Here is a 17,538-nt window from a genome sequence, read left to right on the forward strand (position 1 = left end):
GTGATTTAGTGCATGGTGCTGTATGAGATTGTGCAGTGATTTGATACAGCGGTGATCGATCGCCGGGAAGCTTTTATTTTAGGAATGGCGCGAAACAAACGCGCAATAAAAAAATAATGTGAGACGCGTTCTTATACGCAAAGCGAAAACGATTTTCGATTGCATTCTGTCCAGCTTTGGCTTTCTGTCTCTCTCCTCTCACTTTTTTATATTTTTCTTCCTTTGCATTTCCATCCTATTCGTGTTATTTTTCTCCAGTCTTTCTCATATTATTTTATTTTGTGCCAAAATGAGCAACGACACGCCCTTCGACCCCAACTCAGAGGACATGCCTGACCTCTACACAGTGCTCCAGGTCACTCGCACAGCCACTGACGCCGAGCTACGCACAGCGTACCGCAAACTGGCGCTCTCACGCACCCAGACAAACACTCACACCTCGATGCCTCGTCTGGCGAGGCCAAGGCCAAGACCAAGCAGTTTCAGCAAATTGGTTTTGCCTACTCCGTTCTCAAAGACATGCAAAGACGCAAAATCTACGACCAAACGGGCAGCTTAGCCGTGCCTATTTTGAGGAAGGCAAGGACTGGGACGCTTACTTTAGGCAGCTGTGGGCCGGTGTTGTTGATGCTCAGACCATTGCGCAGTTCGCTAAAGTATATAAGGGATCGGAGGAGGAGCGCAGTGATCTTTTGGCCGCATACAGGCTGCATGAGGGCGACATTGGGCTGATTCTGACAGAGGTCATGTTGGCGGAGGTGAGGACGAGCCGAGGTTCGTGGACATTATTGAGGCGGCTATTGGCGCAAAGGAGGTTAAGCGCACGAGGGCGTACACAAAGTCAAAAAAATTGGCGACCAAGCGCAAGGCTGATGCTGAGGATGAGGCTGTGGAGGCAGAAGCCCTGAGGAAAGAGCTCGGGCTGGACGATCAGCTGCGCAAGGCCAAGGCTAACTCCAAGGCAAAGGGCGGCTCAAAGCGCAACCGCGGCGGTGCCAGTGATGACGACGAAGTGACGAAGGCGCAATCAAGGCGCTCATTAGGCAGCGCACGAACAGCCGCATGAGCTCGGTCATCGCTAGCATGAAGAGAAGTACGCCAAGAAGCCCGCTTCCAAGAAGGGCAAAGGAGGAAGCAAGAAGCAGGCGCCAAAATTCTTGAGCCGTCGGAGGAGGAGTTCCAAGCCCTGCAGGCCAAAATTCTTGCCAAAAAGTAATGATGATAAAAATGTTTGTATTGGATTTATATTAAAAATATTTCCCAGCATGTCCGGCAGCTCGACAGCAGCACTTTGATGCAGCACGCTTGTGTTTTATTACATGCCCATTCTACATTGTCATTTTATAATACACAGTAGCCACACCAGCAGCAACCACAGACAGCACGCCAAAGGTTATGATAGCAGTTGACAGCAAAGACGACGTTTTGGCCAGTGATTTGCGGTGGTGTTTGCGTTTGCGTGCATTGCGGAGTTTGGGTAGTTTGGCGTCGTGCGTCGCGGATTGCAGGGATTTGGCAATGTCCGAAAAGTCGTTCAAATACGATCCCGTGTTGGTAGCAAAAGCAACAGTTTTGGTGGAGTAAGGAGGGTTGGTAAACGGCAATCGATTAGTACTACAACGCATTGTCAGAATCATTGTTTTTTAATGGTTACCAGAGGAAATAAAAGATGTGGCACACAAATAGTCATCACAGTTTACAAAAACTTACCCGAACGATCCCTTGATGCTGTTCCAATAGTATCTGTCCCAGTTGGCCTTGGTCGCATCCTCGTCGTTAAACGGCACGCCAGACTGCTTCAGTGTCAGGCGTGTCGACGTGGACTGCTGCTCGATGCTGATCTTGACCTTTGAAAAGTGCCCCTGAGGCCACGTCGCCACCCTCCACGTCATCTCAATACCCTTCGCGGGCACAAGCTTCGTGAACTGGCCCTCAATGTGGCCATTGAACAGCTTGAATGAAGTGTTTTCCTTGGGCTGGATCTCGGCCGGACCCCGCGTCCAGATCGACACCCGCTGGGGTCAGTCAGCGTGGCAAAAAGATCTCTGCAGAGCACATGAATTCGGCATTCTGGCTGATGCTCACCGTGCTGAACTTGGCATCCTTTGTCACTGCAACGCTCACGGCATCATTAGCCGCAACTGCAACTGCATTGCCCTGCTTGGTCTCGCCTGAAGCCTTTTCCCCAGTTGTTGCCTTTGCAGCAGCAACAGGCGTGCTTGCTCCAGACTTATCCGGGATATACATGTCTGAGCCATTGGCCTGCTTCAGATCCTCCGTGAAGCCCTCAAGCTTGGCGGTGATTTCGGGCGTCAGCTGCTTGCGAATAAAGTCCTTGAGCGGCAGCTTCGCCACGGCAGAGCTGCTAGCCGTAATATCATACACGTAATCATCTGTGTCGTGTGCTACCTCTGGGATGGTGATTTTGCCCTCCAACTCGTCGTCGCCCTTGGTGGCCTTCCACGAGAGCTTGATCTCGACATCATAGATTGCGATCAGACGGCCTTTGCGGATGTTCAAATCCACGTCGCCCGTGATGGAGTCAACAGAGGTGACCTCACCATGGAGTCCGTCTTTGCTCACCTGGATGCCTGTGAGCTTGTCCTCGAGATACTTCTTGGCCCACTCGAGGCAGTTTCTCTCCTTCCAGTGCCAGTTTCCGACGTTTCTCCAGTCAGCCATTTTTAGAGTTGGAAATCGAAAAGGTAAAAAAATCGGGTTGTTGGTGGTGAATGCACAGTGTATAAAAAAGTTTGCAAAAAGCGAACAAAATAAAGGAAAATGGAAGAAAATTGAAGCAAAAGCAGAGGACCACTTTTTATTAGCGTTTCGGTGGTCTCATCGAACCTGTTGGAATTTTTGCAGGGCTGGCCCTTTCCGTCTTTCCCCCTGATCCGTTTTTATAAAAAGGATGCGCCCAGATTGTATGATCAAGAAATATACAGATTTATTAATTTATTAAAAGCGATATCAAATTACAGCGCAATGTTTGTAAAAGATTCGTATACCCCGAGCGTGTGTGTGGTCTCGCCAAAATAAAAGGAGTAAGCTATGGCGTTAGCGTGCGTGCAAGCTCAACAAATTGTATTTGTGTGGGTCGATTTGGTAGGTTGTGTTTTGCATTGTAAATAAAGAGACATCAAATAAATACGTTGAAAGATGTTGTTTTTGACATATTTGAAAGGGAAATGATTTATTCCAACCTTTTTGTTTTTTAAATATCTTATTAAAAGCAAGCGCGCATTTCCTAATATTTGAGCGTATTGCGGTGTGTATTTTTTATTTTTCATTATTATCTGTTCAACTCTGCACATTACATTTTTATGATAAAATTTTAAAATGTCTCTCTACAGCAGCCTGCCGCACTTTATTACGGAAAGCATACTACACTACGCAACTTTCGACCGGTAGACAAAACTCAAAGAATAGAGGACAAACTTAAAGTTACTCGCAGTTTGTAGCGAATGGAGGAGGTCTTGGCTTGGCTTGTCTACAGCCACTGTATCTGGAAGCCATACTGGTAGAAAAAAGATGCTTGGTAGTTTCTAACAACTTGGTTTCCTCCAAAAGAGTAGAAGACAGGTTTTTTGCGTCCAATATTGATTTGGCCAGTCAAATTGGCGCGTTGAGCTATGCCAGATGCTTTTATATTTACACAACCCAGACATGGGAGTTCAACATGCTACACGAATGCATGAACCTAATGTACACTAATTATCCACAGTGCTGGACTAATATAACGACAATCCATGCAATAATAGTGTTGGACAACGTAACGCAATTTATTAGCAGAGACATTACTAACAGTTTACCGAGTTTAACTTACCGACACAGCGGTGTGCACCTATGATTGACTTTATTAAAAGGCATATGTCCAAGGTGGTTAAGTTAAATTTGGAGGAAATGAGGGTGATGAACAGGTAAAACTGTTTTATAACAGACTGATTGACAGATTTTCCATGCAACTCAAAGCTATTACAACAGTTTGTCTACATGTATCAGTGTGCTTGTGCTTTTAAACAAGTTAACGAATCTATATATTAAACTCGATGCCAACTCAGCATTTGAGCGCGAATTATCGGCAGCAAACAGGTTAAGACAATTGTCACTATTCAATGTTCCTCAGTTGTTTTCGTGGGGATATTTCCAAGACGAGTTTGCGCGTGGGGATATTTCTTTTGCTAAGCTTGAAAAGCTGCAAATTATGTACGATTCGGAATTGGGATACAGCAAGGACCGCAAAATTACAAACACATGGCGATTCCAGACAACATTTGGGCCCAAATATAAGGTCAGATTTCCTAGTTTGAAGAGCTTGTATATGGCTTACAGGCCACCTGGTACTGACGTCTCTTTTGCTGATATATATCCCAAGCATGTTGAAACATTTATTTTTAAGGACGAAATGGCTGTTCAAGGGTCATTTGTTGACTCGAAAATTCTGTCGGAAACTTGGTGGTGACCTATCACATGTTAATAGAGCACACTCTAGATGAATTTTACTGTACCGTAAACTATTTGTTTTCTCAACTATGTATTACAAAAAACGCTACCCTTCATCTTACAAATCATAATTTAAAGATAAACATACACATAATAAACTGGCCAGAACTAACTTTTCTAAAGGTTGCCCAAATGTATTTTGATGATCTCATGCAGCTGCTTCTAGAACTTCCAAGCTTGGCTCGTCTATATGTGGAAAAAATGACATACACTTCTTCACATGTCAACAGTAACAACAAAGACACTAGCGCAATAATTGCTTTAAAAAGAGTAAAAAACATGTATATTGGTGGTGTAAATCCTTTAAAGTCGACAGAAGACACATTGGCTTATGCCAAAAAGCTGGTACTGCAAATGCAATTAATGCAAAACTTTGGCACACATACATCAATAGAAAGGGAACTAACCAGCTTGGTTGGTACCCACGGGAAAAACTACCCACATTTACGCAGAATCAAGTTTTACACTGATTGCATGCCTGTCAATGTCCTTGAAAAACTTGTTTTTAAACAAGGATAGTTAAAGTGATTGGCTCGTTTATCTTTATACTTTTAAATTAACTTTATTTTTAAAATAGCAAACTATAACATGCAATTACCTAGTCATATACAAAAATATTATTTACTTTAACGCCTAACTTTTTTTGGGGGCTCAAAATAATAGATTTCCACTTTATAGCCATCTATCACCTTGCTATATCCACCTTCAATTGCCTTAAATATGTTTGTACCATGCATATCTCGTGCTTTAAAAAGAAGAGATTTCTTGCCGATCATAACAAAATAATTGCTCAACTCTGTTCCCGGCTTCAATATTATTTTGTCTTCTAATTTATTGTAAAAAGTAGCCATGGTATCTTGTTCATTGAATAGAAGGTTATAATTCCCGCTTTGGTCACGAATTGTTACATATAAATTCAATTTCATTGACAATAGTAAAAAATAAGTATATAAAATAAATAATCAAGCTAGTAAGTAAAAATAATAACGATGCAGCGACATTAACGCGTAAAAGTTGGCTATTTGTATATCTGAATAAATGTCACCAGATAGGGCTTCAACCAAAGTTGCTGTTGATACTTTTTACACCAGTGATTTTTTATTATTAAAAGTATTTTTATGATGGCAATAAATTGGCTTTGTCTTTTACTCCTCTGGTGCTTTGTGTTTGCTTTTGAAATACTTTCCATTATAAAAAAGCAAAAAGAGTATTGAGAAAAATAAATATTCAGATTGTTAAATATTTTGCCATGGCAATGCAGCTAACAAATGTGTGTGCAGGCAGGCGCAAAAAAATTGAACTAAGTTTTACTCAACCCATCGTAAAATTAAACCCATTCCAGACAAAAGTTCAACAATAAAGGTAGGTGTTTCTATAAATAGATGATAGTAAATAAGCCAATGCTGAGGAAAACCCCTGCAGATTGGTTAGCGTCTTATGTGGCATACTTTTACGCAGTCCGAGGATATAAATGTAGATGCTTAGGTTGAGAGTCATGAAACAGGTTTCCGTCCGCATGCCGATTGATTGGGCACAGACTATACTATGGGGGAGCAATTCAAGGGACTAGTAATGACATCCAGACAGGCTTACTGTTTTATGATGCACGTGCACAAGCGTGCCTACGCGATGACCACACCATTGACATGTCAGGCCCCGGGCTGCTCGCAAAAAAATTAGTTCTCGCCAACGGAGCGCACAACTGGCTGCATGTACAACAAAGGCGACAGGAGACATATATAAGACGAGCCCAGCACTGGCAGCACTTTAGAAACAAGTATTAAACCTCAATTATAAATCTAACCCCCCTTTAATACTACTACAATAATACTTCCCCCCTTATAACAGTACTGATCGAATTATTTCTCTATTATTTTACCATATATCTTTTAATTTATTTACATTTAAAACAAAGTACTCTACCATTTTTTTACTCGGTGGCAATGTAAAAAATATATCTGCAAAATCGCAATAAAAAGCAGCTAGATTATTTCACCAAACCTATTGTTATAATAAGAGGGGGTGTGAGGAGCACTAGTTGTCTAGTGTTAGAAAATGGGGTTGAATTTATAAAAGGTTTTATTACTGATGTTTCTAAAATACTACTAGGGCTAGCCTCATATTATACATGTGCCTCGTCGCCTTTGTTGTGCACATTGCCAATTGTGCGCTCCGTTATTGAGAACTAGATCTTCTGCGAGCAGATCAGTATCTTGGCAAGTCAATGTTGTGGTTTTCGTGCGTGTACGCTTATGCGTGTGCATTGCAAAATGGGGAGCATGTTTGGGCACCATTATGATGCCTCCCTAATTTATGCCTGCATGATTCAATTAGTGGCCTATCAATTGGCATGCAGGTGTAAACCTGTTTCGCGATTCTTAACCTCAACATTCACTTCCATATCTTCAGTCTGTGCAACAATACAGTTTTTTACTTTTCTTATACAGCATGGTTTTTTAAGTTCTTTTTGTCTATTTTAGGTTTAATAATTTCCCAATCACATCCACTAATTAAGGTCTTACAGAGTTCATTAATTAAATTAAATATGTTTACGTTGTCACATTTATTACATGAAAGTTGAACAAGGTATCCATTATTATTCAAATAATAATCTTTTATCGGGTTAAGAGCTTTTATTTCTGGCTCATTTAATAGATGCTTTCTTAATTTTCCAATGGTCCATGTTTTATCGATATCAACGGTTATATCTTTTTGGGGGGTTGTGATTTCTATAGTGAGTCGCGGTTTCATTTTTAATAGTTATAATGTTAAAATAGTAAGTATAAGGATAAGAAAAATAAAAAGGTTTGTTTTCTGTGGAATTTTGGCTTTATTTATACCTTAACAACAACAGTAGTAGAAGCATATTTTTTTGTTAAAAAAATAAATAGTCTTAAGATTGTCAAATAAAAAATAGTCTAGCTCTTCTTTGCAATTAAAAGTCTCTATTCCTTATTACCTTTTTCTACCCAATAACCAACACGGATTGTAATTAAATCGAGTGTTTTTTTTACTAAATTAATCACACAACAATAGTAATATAAAATTATTTTTTGGTTTATTAGAAAAAAGTATGTCACAGTTTAAGCACATGGCGTTGCATGTTGCCTTACTGAGGTTAATTGATTACGTGCGTGGCAATTAAGAAATGATTATGTTTTATTATAGTTTATTTATATTCCAAGGAGAACATATAAAAGGTGTGGCTATCGGGCAGCCAGAAATTGTTCTTGGAAGAAATAAATATCCTTTTTGATTTATAGCCCTTTATAACATATAGATGAAATAAAAGTCTATATCCACAAGTACCGCGGTTTAGCCAACCAGCGCAACATGCAGTAAGCGGCAGCATAAGACCCAACGCCAATGATCAAATTAAGCACAATGCAGAGCCAAATAGGCAATTCATTCAGACCATACATCTCAATGACATCCCTCCCACTTTTGTAACAAACAGCTGCCCCCTCCTCGCAGCTAAACTCCAACCCGCCAAACTCATTCTGCACAAACCCAGAATACGCATAGTAATAAATACACAGGTATTTAATCCACCTCAATACAGGGGTAATTGCCTTGGCGTTGGACAAATTACCGGCAAACAACATTAACACGGACAACGACACGGGCGTAATAATATGAGCAACCTCCATGCTCTTGACAACCATACCCATGGCAAAGGCAAAGCCGAGAGCGGCAAAGAGAATGGAAAACATATTGGCCATACCGATAAAGAATTTGGCCGCGTCGTATTGCAAATGAGCGATAAAGTAAACACCCGTGTACATGACAATATACGGCAGGTACACGAGGGGGAAGAAACTCAGCGACTTGGCAAAAAAAAAGCTGGTCATCCGGTATGTTCCCCCGGAACGCTCACGCAGAAGGACGTTGCGGCCGGCCATAATGACTGTCATCACGGGGATGATCACCTGGAAGGTGCAACAGACAGTGAGGGAGAACAGGGCGCCAATGCGGTTCTGCACAGAGGCCTGGTCGGTCTTTAACTGGAAGAAGACAAAGCCCAGGAAAATCATCATCGCGACAGCTTGCAGTACCAGACCCATTACTAGGGATCTGTTGCGGACGCAGAGTGTCCAGTCGCGACGGAGCAGAACGAATAATTCGCTCAGCCAGTTATTCATTGGCGCGGGTTCGTAGAGAACCAGGGCAGCTACTTCGTGCGTAATGTCTATGTCCCGGTGGCTATTACTGAAAGTTGTTTCGGCGCTTGCCGAAAGCGATGATCGCTCAGAAACCAGCTCACTGGATAGCTGATCTTCACCCTCACTCCCACGATACGCTGCAAAGGAGTCTGCCAGCGCCTGGATGTGCTGCTCGCTCTTGCGCATGGCCTCGTCTGATGAAAAATCAACGGTAGTCAGATCGATGAAAAAGTTAGCCGGGTTGGAGTTAGTTGACGGGAACCCAAGGCGTTCAAAGTACGACAGCACTTTGTCAACCGGGCCCATGTACACCAGTTTGCCCTGGGATAAGAGTATGAGTTTATCGAACTTGGCCACCATCTCGGCGCTCGGCTGATGGATGGTCATCAGTGTGCAGAGGTTGCGCTCCCTGGACATTTCCTTGGTCAGACTAACAACCATCTCGGCTGACGACGAGTCCAGCCCCGAGGACGGCTCATCCAAGACCAAAATGGACGGATCTGTGACCAACTCTAAGCCAATACTCACGCGCTTGCGCTCGCCACCCGAAACTCCGCGCTCCCCGGACCCTCCGATCTTAGATCCTGCGACATGCGTCAGCCGCAATTGGCGCATAACCGTGTTCACGCGATCACGCTTCATCTCGGGCGTGTATTTCTCATTGGAGAGTCGCAAATCCACCGATGCAGTCAGTGTTTCATCGACGGTGAGCTGCGGGAACATAAGGTCGTCTTGCTCGACGTAGGCTAGAAGCCGCTTAAATGTGTGCGGGTTGCGCTTGGTGTTGTTGAATTTAATGTCGCCGTGAAGGCGGCCGCCTTGGACACGGCCGGAGAGAATGTTGAGGAGTGTGGTTTTGCCTGCTCCGGATGATCCCATGATGGCTACGAGCTCGCCCGGGTAGATGCTGCCGCTGAGGTTGTGCAGGATTCGACGCACTCCGTGTTGCTTAGTTTTGACGTCATAGTTGAGGTTACTCCAAGTGAGAATTGGCTTGGTCGGCGGGTCGACACAGTCATTTTTTTCTTTAATGCTATGGACAGACATTGCGAAAAGAAAGGATATGTTGGAATGGAGGAGGTTGTTGCTTTGTTGGTAAGAATAATAGCAAGGATAATAAATAAAGAGGTTTTTGTAATAGGATCAAATAAATGGAGGATAAATATGTAAATGTATCTTTAAAAAAGGATAATTACTTTTTATACTATTCTAAACCCACCCCCTTTTTTACATGAAGGGATTTTGAATAGAAAATTTTTCTATCAAGTTTATTGTTTTTACGCAATTATATTTAAAAATGATGAAAATACTACATTCAAAAAAACTAGAAGAAAAAACTAAGATTTACGTATTCTGAATGCAAGAAATCAAAGAAAACATCCCCAATAGAAAGTTTTAACTGTAAAAAACTGGCCAATGCAAAAGGGAAGGATAAAGGATTTTCACAATACAATGACTAACAACAGTGAGAAAAAATTGTTGGTCAGAGCGCGAATATTTTCTTATTCCATGTTCCGTTAAATCTACACATGCATAGGCAAGATTTTCTTACTCGGTGGCGCACTTCATATAGATAAAAAACATTTTAAATAATTGTAAAAAGGTGATGAAATCGTTAGGTTTCTTTTTGGTGTACCATTTGTGGAGTAAAAAAAGTTTAATTGTTTTCAAGTCTGAGAGAGGGTGAGAAGAAAAATGTAAAAAAAATAGAATCTCGATTACTGTGCATTATTCAATATCCACACTTGTACTTAATTTATGGAAAACAACAACCAGCAATCAGCAGACGAGATTAGGCAAAAGGTGCATACACATTATGCATCACAATGTTATTGTTGCTCATACTTTTTATTTTCACACATATATATATATATTTTATTCAAGATTAAATAGGTAAAACACACATGAAAACTCATTCCATGTTGGGGAGAGAAATATACTTTTTTTGACACAATAATCTGGTGCGAATCTAATTACAAAAACGATAAAACAAAACCTATATGAGCTGATCACAATAATTCCCTTGCATTGGGTGGTGGAGCTGCTTGTGTAGCCATTAAGGGGACATTAGTGCTGATGTCCGAGTTTGGGGGATTGCGTTGTGCGTGGTAATTGAGGACGGGTGTCCTGGACCAGAGTGTTGCGGAACGTAAGCGCTCCAGTGAGCTCTTCTTCGCTCGGATTAAACTGGAGAACTGCTGGCACGGCACCCGTTGTCCAAGCGGTCTTTGAATGTGCGGACGGTCTTGAGATGAGAGATCGAATAATGAAAGCCTTGCACGATGCGGCTACATTGCTGAGGATTTGTAAGGGATTAAAACATGGCACCCACTGTGAGGTTGATGAGGGAATAGAGATATATATATATAATTATTGTCATGTAAGCAAACGGATGATCAGGGATCATCGGGAATGAGCTAGGGGGTGGCTTGGGGAAACCTTAATTTTTCTATTTGTTTGATAGAGTCGTGGCTCGCTAATTTAGTTCAAAATAAAAAATCCGTCCCTTGATTATTATTTTTTTTTGCGGACCGAAAAAAGGGGGAAAATATACGGAGATTTTTCCAGTGTTTATCATCATCACAACCCACCACTCCCCCCTTTTTATTTCGAATCAATTCCACTTTCAAATCCATTTTCATTTTTTACTTTATCAATTCACATTTTTTACCTTCAATTCCATTTTTCTTTCTTCATAATTCTTTATAAATCCACACACACGCACATAAAAAAATATGAAATCTACTCTTTTCGTTCAGGCACAAAAGGCACAATACCAGTGGCACAAGCACGTTCCGTTGATGAAATTCCTTGGACCGCGCAAGAACCTCTGGAAACCCACTGCAACTACAACCACAGAAATGGCAGGGAAAACTAGCAGCAACTCAAAGGAAGCTATTAATTTCTGGGAATTACCTGCTCGGTACCGTCCTCTGCCTATTTCCGAAGCTGAAATAGAAGCCATCGAGTCTGGCGGAGCAACAACCTACGCATAATAAACTCGAAAGAATTCTCTTAGTTAAATTTTAAGAAATATATATTTTTTTTATCCAACTTGACACAAAAAAACAACAGAAATAGTTTCTATTTTTTTTCAGAAGTGAATGGCCTTGGAGTACGCCGCCATGCAGGCCTCCTTGAAAGCCTCCGACATAGTGGGGTGGGCATGGCAAGTACGGGCGACATCCTCGGCCGAACCTCCATACTCCATAGCCAAGCAAGCCTCGGCAATCATCTCACCGGCATTCGGGCCAATAATATGAGCACCGAGAATACGGTCAGTCTCAGCATCCGTGATAACCTTAACGAGGCCCTCGAAATCATCAATGGTCTTGGCCCTGGAGTTAGCAGCAAATGGGAACGAGCCAATCTTATACGCAACACCCTCCTCCTTCAGCTGCTGCTCATTCTTGCCCACCCAGGCGACCTCCGGGTGAGTGTAGATAACACTGGGGATAACGTTGTAGTTGACGTGGCCGTGGCCCTGAGTGATGTACTCGACGGCGGCAATTCCTTCCTCCTCAGCCTTGTGTGCCAGCATCGGGCCCACGGTGACATCTCCGATGACGCGGATGTTGGGCACGGAAGTGCGGAACTGGTTATCCACCAGCTCAACGCGGCCCTTGGCATCCGGCTTAATGCCGACATTCTCCAGACCCAGGCCCTCGGTATACGGACGGCGGCCAACCGACAGCAGAACAACATCAGCCTCCAGCGTCTCCTTCTTGCCGTTCTTCGCGCCCTCAACGTTGACAAACACCTTGCCGTCGCGCTTCTCCGAGTCCAACACCTTGGTGCTCACCTTGAACTTGAGACCCTGCTTGGTCAGCGACCGCTGGAAGGACTTGGCCAGCTCGGCATCCATACCGGCACCGATAGCCGGCAAGTACTCGACGACGGTGACTTCGGCACCAAGGCGGCTCCACACGGATCCGAGCTCAAGCCCAATGACGCCACCACCAATAACAATCATCTTCTCCGGAACCTTCTCCAGAGCCAGAGCACCGGTCGACGTGATAATCTGCTTCTCGTCAATCTCAAACCCAGGGAACGGCGAAGGCTCGGAGCCAGTGGCAATGATAATGTTCTTCGCCTTGATGCTCTCGACACCGCCGGCATTCAGAGTAACGTCAATGTCGTTGGCGGACTTTAGGGTTCCAGTGCCCTTGAGCCACTCGACGTTGTTCTTCTTGAACAGCATTTCGATACCGCGGGTCAGGCCCGTGACAGCCTTGTCCTTGTCCGAAAGCAGCTGGGGAAGGTTCAGCTTGACATCGCTGACGTCGATACCACGCTTGGCGAAACCGTGCTGGGCCTCGTGGTACAGGTGAGAGTTGTTCAGCATAGCCTTGGACGGGATACAGCCGACGTTCAGGCAGGTGCCGCCAAGAGTCTCGCGCTTCTCGATACAGGCGACCTATTTTTATCTTGTAAAATACTTGAGGCTTTTATTAGTAAAATTTCCATTTTCATTTTCATTTTTTTGCAAGAGTTTTGATGTGTTCGTCTTTGTTTTGTTTTGTATCTGTACCTTTTGGCCAAGCTGGGCGGCCTTGATAGCAGCGACGTATCCGCCGGGACCAGCGCCGATAACGACAGTGTCAAACTCTACAGTAATAATAAAAAGTGTACGGAAAGAATTAGATTCAAGGCTAAAAATGTAACGCAATTTAAAAAAAAAAACCCCCACCACACTCTATTCCTATCTACTCCTCTCTATTCCTTTCTTGTGGACAAGCGTGGAATCTTTATGAAATTTCTTTATATTTGTTTCATGCTTACCCTTGGCGGAGCTGTATGCGCGGGTAACCTGCCAAAGAGCAGAGGAGCGGGCCTTGGGAGTAAACGAGCGAAGCATGATTCTTATTTATTCTTCTTCCTCGAGCAATGGGGAATTAGGTTAAAAGAAAAGAAAAAGAAAAGAAAAAAGAGTTGAAGAGTGTAAATTATATTTTTTGAATGATTTAACGGAAACAAGAACAAAAAAAAGGGAGGGATCAAAAAAAAGAATTAAAATTGATACTTTTTTTTGTGTTGGGTGAGATGAGAGGGTGGGAGGCGGGCAGTGTGTTGAATCGTATTCCCACTCGCTTTCCCTAATCTTTTTTTCATGCTTATTTTATTTTCTAAGCAAGCCATTTATTGTGTATATAATCCCCATTCTCTCCTCTCGGGTAAAATCGGCTGAAAGCGAAAGAAAAATAAGCAAAAATAAAACTGAATATTCCGCGTTTGTATATAAAAGAAGCCCCATAAGAATAAAAATAAGAAAAGGGTTTTATAAAAAAAAATAACTATTCCACAGTATTTTAGTGGTGGAACAGACGCAGGTTCGTGTGGGCAAACACCATGTTGTACCCGTCAACAGCGTCGATAACGACCGCGTCCTGGATACTGCCCGAGGGCGCAGCAACAAAGTCAACGCCCGATCTGTGCACTCTGTGGATGTTATCCGAGAACGGGAAGAAGGCATCCGAAGAAACCACAACACCACTCAACTTCCTCATATGCTCCTTGCGCTCTTCTGCAGTAAGCAGCTCTGGCACCTCTGCGAAGTTCGCCCTCCACGCATCCAGCTCAACGCCCTCACCGGTCTGACCAGTAACATAAAGGTCAATGGCATTGGACTTATCGGCGCGCTTCGCACCCTTGGCGAACCGCATAGCGAGTACCTTGGGGTGGTGACGCAGCCACCAGTTATCAGCCTTATCGCCCGCCAACCGCGTACAGTGGATACGCGACTGCTGCCCGGCACCAAGCCCAACAACCATGCCGTTCTTCGCATAGCACACAGAGTTGCTCTGCGTGTACTTGAGCGCAATCGTCGCCACAACCAAATCCCTCCTTGCAGCCTCGGTCATCTCCTGGTTGCGGCTGACGATCTTCGAGAAAAGCTCTGGCGTAATAACCGCGTCATTGCGCTTCTGCTGGAGGCTGAGGCCGTAGACTTGGCGGGTCTCAACAAGGGCCGGCTCGTACTCTGGGTCGATCTCCAGGACGCAGTACTTGCCGCCCTTCTTCTGCTGCAGAATCGCCAGCGCCTCGGGCTCGTATCCGGGCGCGATGACGCCGTCGGAGACTTCGCGCGAGATCAGCTTCGCTGTCGCCACGTCGCAGATCTCGGAGAGCGCCGCCCAGTCGCCGAACGACGACATGCGGTCGGCACCGCGCGCGCGCGCATAAGCGATGGCCAGCGGGCTGAGCTGCGTGCCCTCGACCATGTACACCTGCTGCTCCTCAGCAGACAAGGGGACGGAGACGGCAGCGCCGGCGGGCGACACATGCTTGAAGGAGGCAGCAGCCGGAAGACCCAGCGCCTGCTTAAGCTCCTTGACCAGCGGCCAGGCATTAAGCGCATCCAGAAGGTTGATGTACCCGGGCGATCCGCTCAGCACCTTGATCGGCAGATCACCGTCGGCAATAAACACCTGGGCGGGCTTCTGGTGCGGGTTGGCGCCATACCGCAGGGGCAGCTGCGCCGAGCCCTGGGCGTACTGCTGGCGGAAGTAGTCGGAGATGGCCGAGTCATAGTCGGCTGTGTGGCTGAACGCCTTGAGCGCCAGCCGCTGGCGCGTCTCCAGAGCCACGCCGCCCTGCTTGATCTCCTCCACCAGCTGCGGGTAGTCCTTAGGGTCGCAGACAATGCTGACGCGCGCGTGGTTCTTCGCCGCAGCGCGCAGCAGCGTAACGCCACCAATGTCCACTTCTTCGACAGCCTCGGCGATTGTCACACCGGGGCGTGCCACGGTGTCCTTGAACGGGTACAGGTTGCAGAACACGTATGTGATCTTGTCGATTCCTTGCGCCAGAAGATCGGCGTCGTCGCTTGCCAGGTCGCGCGCGAGAATGCCGCCGTGCACTGCTGGGTGAAGGGTCTTGACGCGTCCGCCGAGCATCTCTGGCGCACGCGTTATGTCTGAGACGTCTTTGACTGGGAGGCCGGCATTGCGGATAGCCTTGGAGGTGCCGCCGGATGCGACGAGGTCGATGCCGAGCTCGTGCAGCTGCGTGGCGACCTCCAGAAGGTTGGTCTTGTCGTACACAGAGAGGAGAGCTATGTGAATAGTGGTATCGGCTGTTGGTATCAGTGGGTGATCAACATGACAAGACAAGGTAATAATGTGTGCGTGGGGCTTGTTGCTTACCAATAGGCTTGGACATTGTTATTATTTGTGTGTTTGTGTTAGTGTGTGTGGGGGTATATGCGGACAATTGGTGGTATCAAGAGCAGAGAGACGTTGGGAAAAAAAGGTTTTTTTCGTGGGGTTGCTGGCTTAAATAGTTGGGATTTGATACTGATAAGAGGAAGGGAAGAGGGGGGGTAAGGGGGTAGAAAAAAATGCAAAAGTGATTTTCCAAGCGTGATTTGTGTGGGACGATTGCCGCTAATTGCTTTTTTGGGTGGGGGGGGGGCGTTGAATGATAATTTTTTTCATGTGTCTCATGGCAGGGCTGATTTTCCATTTTTCGCTTGCCGTGATCAACTCAATAACACAAGGTCACAAAATGGGAATAAAAGTACAATATTGATAAAACAAAACAAGAAATATACAGAAAAAAAGACAAAATACACAGTGGGCTCGCGGCCCAAAAAAACAGAGCTGAGCTGAGCTGAGCTGAACAGAGCTGCCCTGCCCTGCCCTGAATAAGCCCAAAGGAGCTAGCTGTCCAGCGCCCACCCAACAAGCGGCGCAACGGCGCGCTCACCGCCCGCCGTGGCCTGCTCATAGGCCCGGCTCAGTTGGGTCTCCAGATCAGCCGGCTGCTGGTGGATGCCAAAGGCAGCCTCCAGATCCTCGCCCAGCAGTGTGCGTGTGCCGCCCCTGCTGCGCACCGCATCCCGGCGCAGCGCCTGCACGCCAACAAAGCCCGAGTAGAGGTTAACCCACTGGCGGGCGCCAACAGCCACGCGCACCAGATCAATGCCCGACGGCACATCCTCCCAGCGTACCCACCAGCGGTCCTCCGCATGGATCGGCTCGCCCGCAGCGTCCACGCAGAACAGCGTGCCCAGCCATCCGTCCAGGCGGTCGCCAGGCGGCGCGCCAGAATGGCCGTCGAACAGCGCCATGGAGACCCAGCGCGCCCATGCCGGCGGCACACCCGAGTCGCTGAACTCGCCCTGCGCCGCAAAGTAGTCTGCCAGGTCGCGGCACAGCAGGTGCACGCGGTGCAGCCACCAGTCGCAGCTGCGCGCGCGGCCGCCCAGCTGCTGCTTCAGCTGCTGCACGAGCACGCAGAGTGCAGCCCAGCCCTGGATCGACCCGGCCAGGGTCAGCCCTGAGCAGCCCGGGCCCCTGCGTAGTGCCTGCATCCATTGTGGGCTGGCCTGCCGCCCGCCGGCGCGCTGCGACGCCAGCGGCCGCGCAGACCCCATGCGCCCGTACTCCACGCGCCGGCCCATTGGCTGCCGGTGGCCGGCCGCCGCCGCCGCCATTGCCAGGGGCGCCGCGCCACGCCCCGCATGCAGTGCGTGGCGGTCATACACGTCATCGCCGAAGACGCGCACGTGCCGGCCGGTCTGCGCATCCACCAGCGCGCCGGGCACATCGACGAATCGCGCAATGCCTGCCATAGGTCGCTCAGGCTGACGTGCTGTGGCTGTGGCTGCGGCTGCGGCTGCGGCTGCGGCTGCCCCTTGGCCTCCGCCGCCTGTGGTAGCGTCCGCAGCATCGCCGCTGTGCCCTGCAGCACGGCGAGCCACACGTGCTCGACGCCCAGACAGGCGCGTGCGCCCTCGATGTGCGCGCGCGCAAAGGCCAGCACCACCGGGTGCATGGCGGCTGTCGAGCCCAGAACGTCGTTGAACGTGCCACGGCCCTCATCCACCGCCCACCCGGGCATCGACAGATCGTCCACCATGGCGTCGACG

The 17,538-nt window shown here is 46.7% G+C and overlaps 7 protein-coding genes across 7 annotated transcripts; 2 read left to right on the top strand and 5 right to left on the bottom strand.

The window, feature by feature from the left end:
- Nucleotides 1-13: 13 nt before the first annotated feature.
- On the top strand, nt 14-1,066 carry BX661DRAFT_204826 (uncharacterized protein; the record flags this gene model as incomplete). The annotated part of the gene is made up of 3 exons (XM_051538573.1): nt 14-355; nt 555-758; nt 794-1,066. The coding sequence occupies exons 1-3, from the start codon at nt 290-292 to the stop codon at nt 1,064-1,066; spliced, it is 543 nt and encodes a 180-aa protein (XP_051392548.1). The 5' UTR covers nt 14-289.
- A 173-nt stretch (nt 1,067-1,239) lies between these two features.
- BX661DRAFT_181087 (activator of Hsp90 ATPase) lies at nt 1,240-2,762 on the bottom strand. Its single transcript, XM_051535628.1, has 3 exons — nt 2,086-2,762; nt 1,711-2,015; nt 1,240-1,328 (listed from the first exon to the last, which is right to left on the bottom strand). The coding sequence occupies exons 1-3, from the start codon at nt 2,680-2,682 to the stop codon at nt 1,316-1,318; spliced, it is 915 nt and encodes a 304-aa protein (XP_051392549.1). The 5' UTR covers nt 2,683-2,762; the 3' UTR covers nt 1,240-1,315.
- A 4,898-nt stretch (nt 2,763-7,660) lies between these two features.
- Nucleotides 7,661-9,947, bottom strand: BX661DRAFT_181091 (P-loop containing nucleoside triphosphate hydrolase protein). Its single transcript, XM_051535629.1, has one exon. It carries the CDS (start codon nt 9,711-9,713, stop codon nt 7,797-7,799), a length of 1,917 nt encoding a protein of 638 aa, XP_051392550.1. The 5' UTR covers nt 9,714-9,947; the 3' UTR covers nt 7,661-7,796.
- Nucleotides 9,948-11,259: 1,312 nt separating this feature from the next.
- BX661DRAFT_181093 (uncharacterized protein) lies at nt 11,260-11,694 on the top strand. Its single transcript, XM_051535630.1, has one exon. The coding sequence runs from the start codon at nt 11,402-11,404 to the stop codon at nt 11,660-11,662; it is 261 nt and encodes an 86-aa protein (XP_051392551.1). The 5' UTR covers nt 11,260-11,401; the 3' UTR covers nt 11,663-11,694.
- On the bottom strand, nt 11,695-13,678 carry BX661DRAFT_204829 (dihydrolipoamide dehydrogenase). Its single transcript, XM_051538574.1, has 3 exons — nt 13,449-13,678; nt 13,198-13,274; nt 11,695-13,083 (listed from the first exon to the last, which is right to left on the bottom strand). Exons 1-3 carry the CDS (start codon nt 13,522-13,524, stop codon nt 11,761-11,763), a joined length of 1,476 nt encoding a protein of 491 aa, XP_051392552.1. The 5' UTR covers nt 13,525-13,678; the 3' UTR covers nt 11,695-11,760.
- A 201-nt stretch (nt 13,679-13,879) lies between these two features.
- Nucleotides 13,880-15,976, bottom strand: BX661DRAFT_162232 (cytidine deaminase-like protein). The gene is made up of 2 exons (XM_051533317.1): nt 15,812-15,976; nt 13,880-15,720 (listed from the first exon to the last, which is right to left on the bottom strand). Exons 1-2 carry the CDS (start codon nt 15,825-15,827, stop codon nt 13,976-13,978), a joined length of 1,761 nt encoding a protein of 586 aa, XP_051392553.1. The 5' UTR covers nt 15,828-15,976; the 3' UTR covers nt 13,880-13,975.
- A 116-nt stretch (nt 15,977-16,092) lies between these two features.
- On the bottom strand, nt 16,093-17,344 carry BX661DRAFT_181097 (uncharacterized protein; the record flags this gene model as incomplete). Its single annotated transcript, XM_051535631.1, has 1 exon — nt 16,093-17,344. A coding segment is annotated over one exon (906 nt), but the record flags the coding sequence as incomplete, so codon positions are not given.
- Nucleotides 17,345-17,538: the final 194 nt, after the last annotated feature.

This window comes from Kickxella alabastrina (assembly GCF_025024165.1).
Source record: "Kickxella alabastrina strain RSA 675 chromosome Unknown BX661scaffold_8, whole genome shotgun sequence".
NCBI lineage: Eukaryota > Fungi > Kickxellomycota > Kickxellomycetes > Kickxellales > Kickxellaceae > Kickxella > Kickxella alabastrina.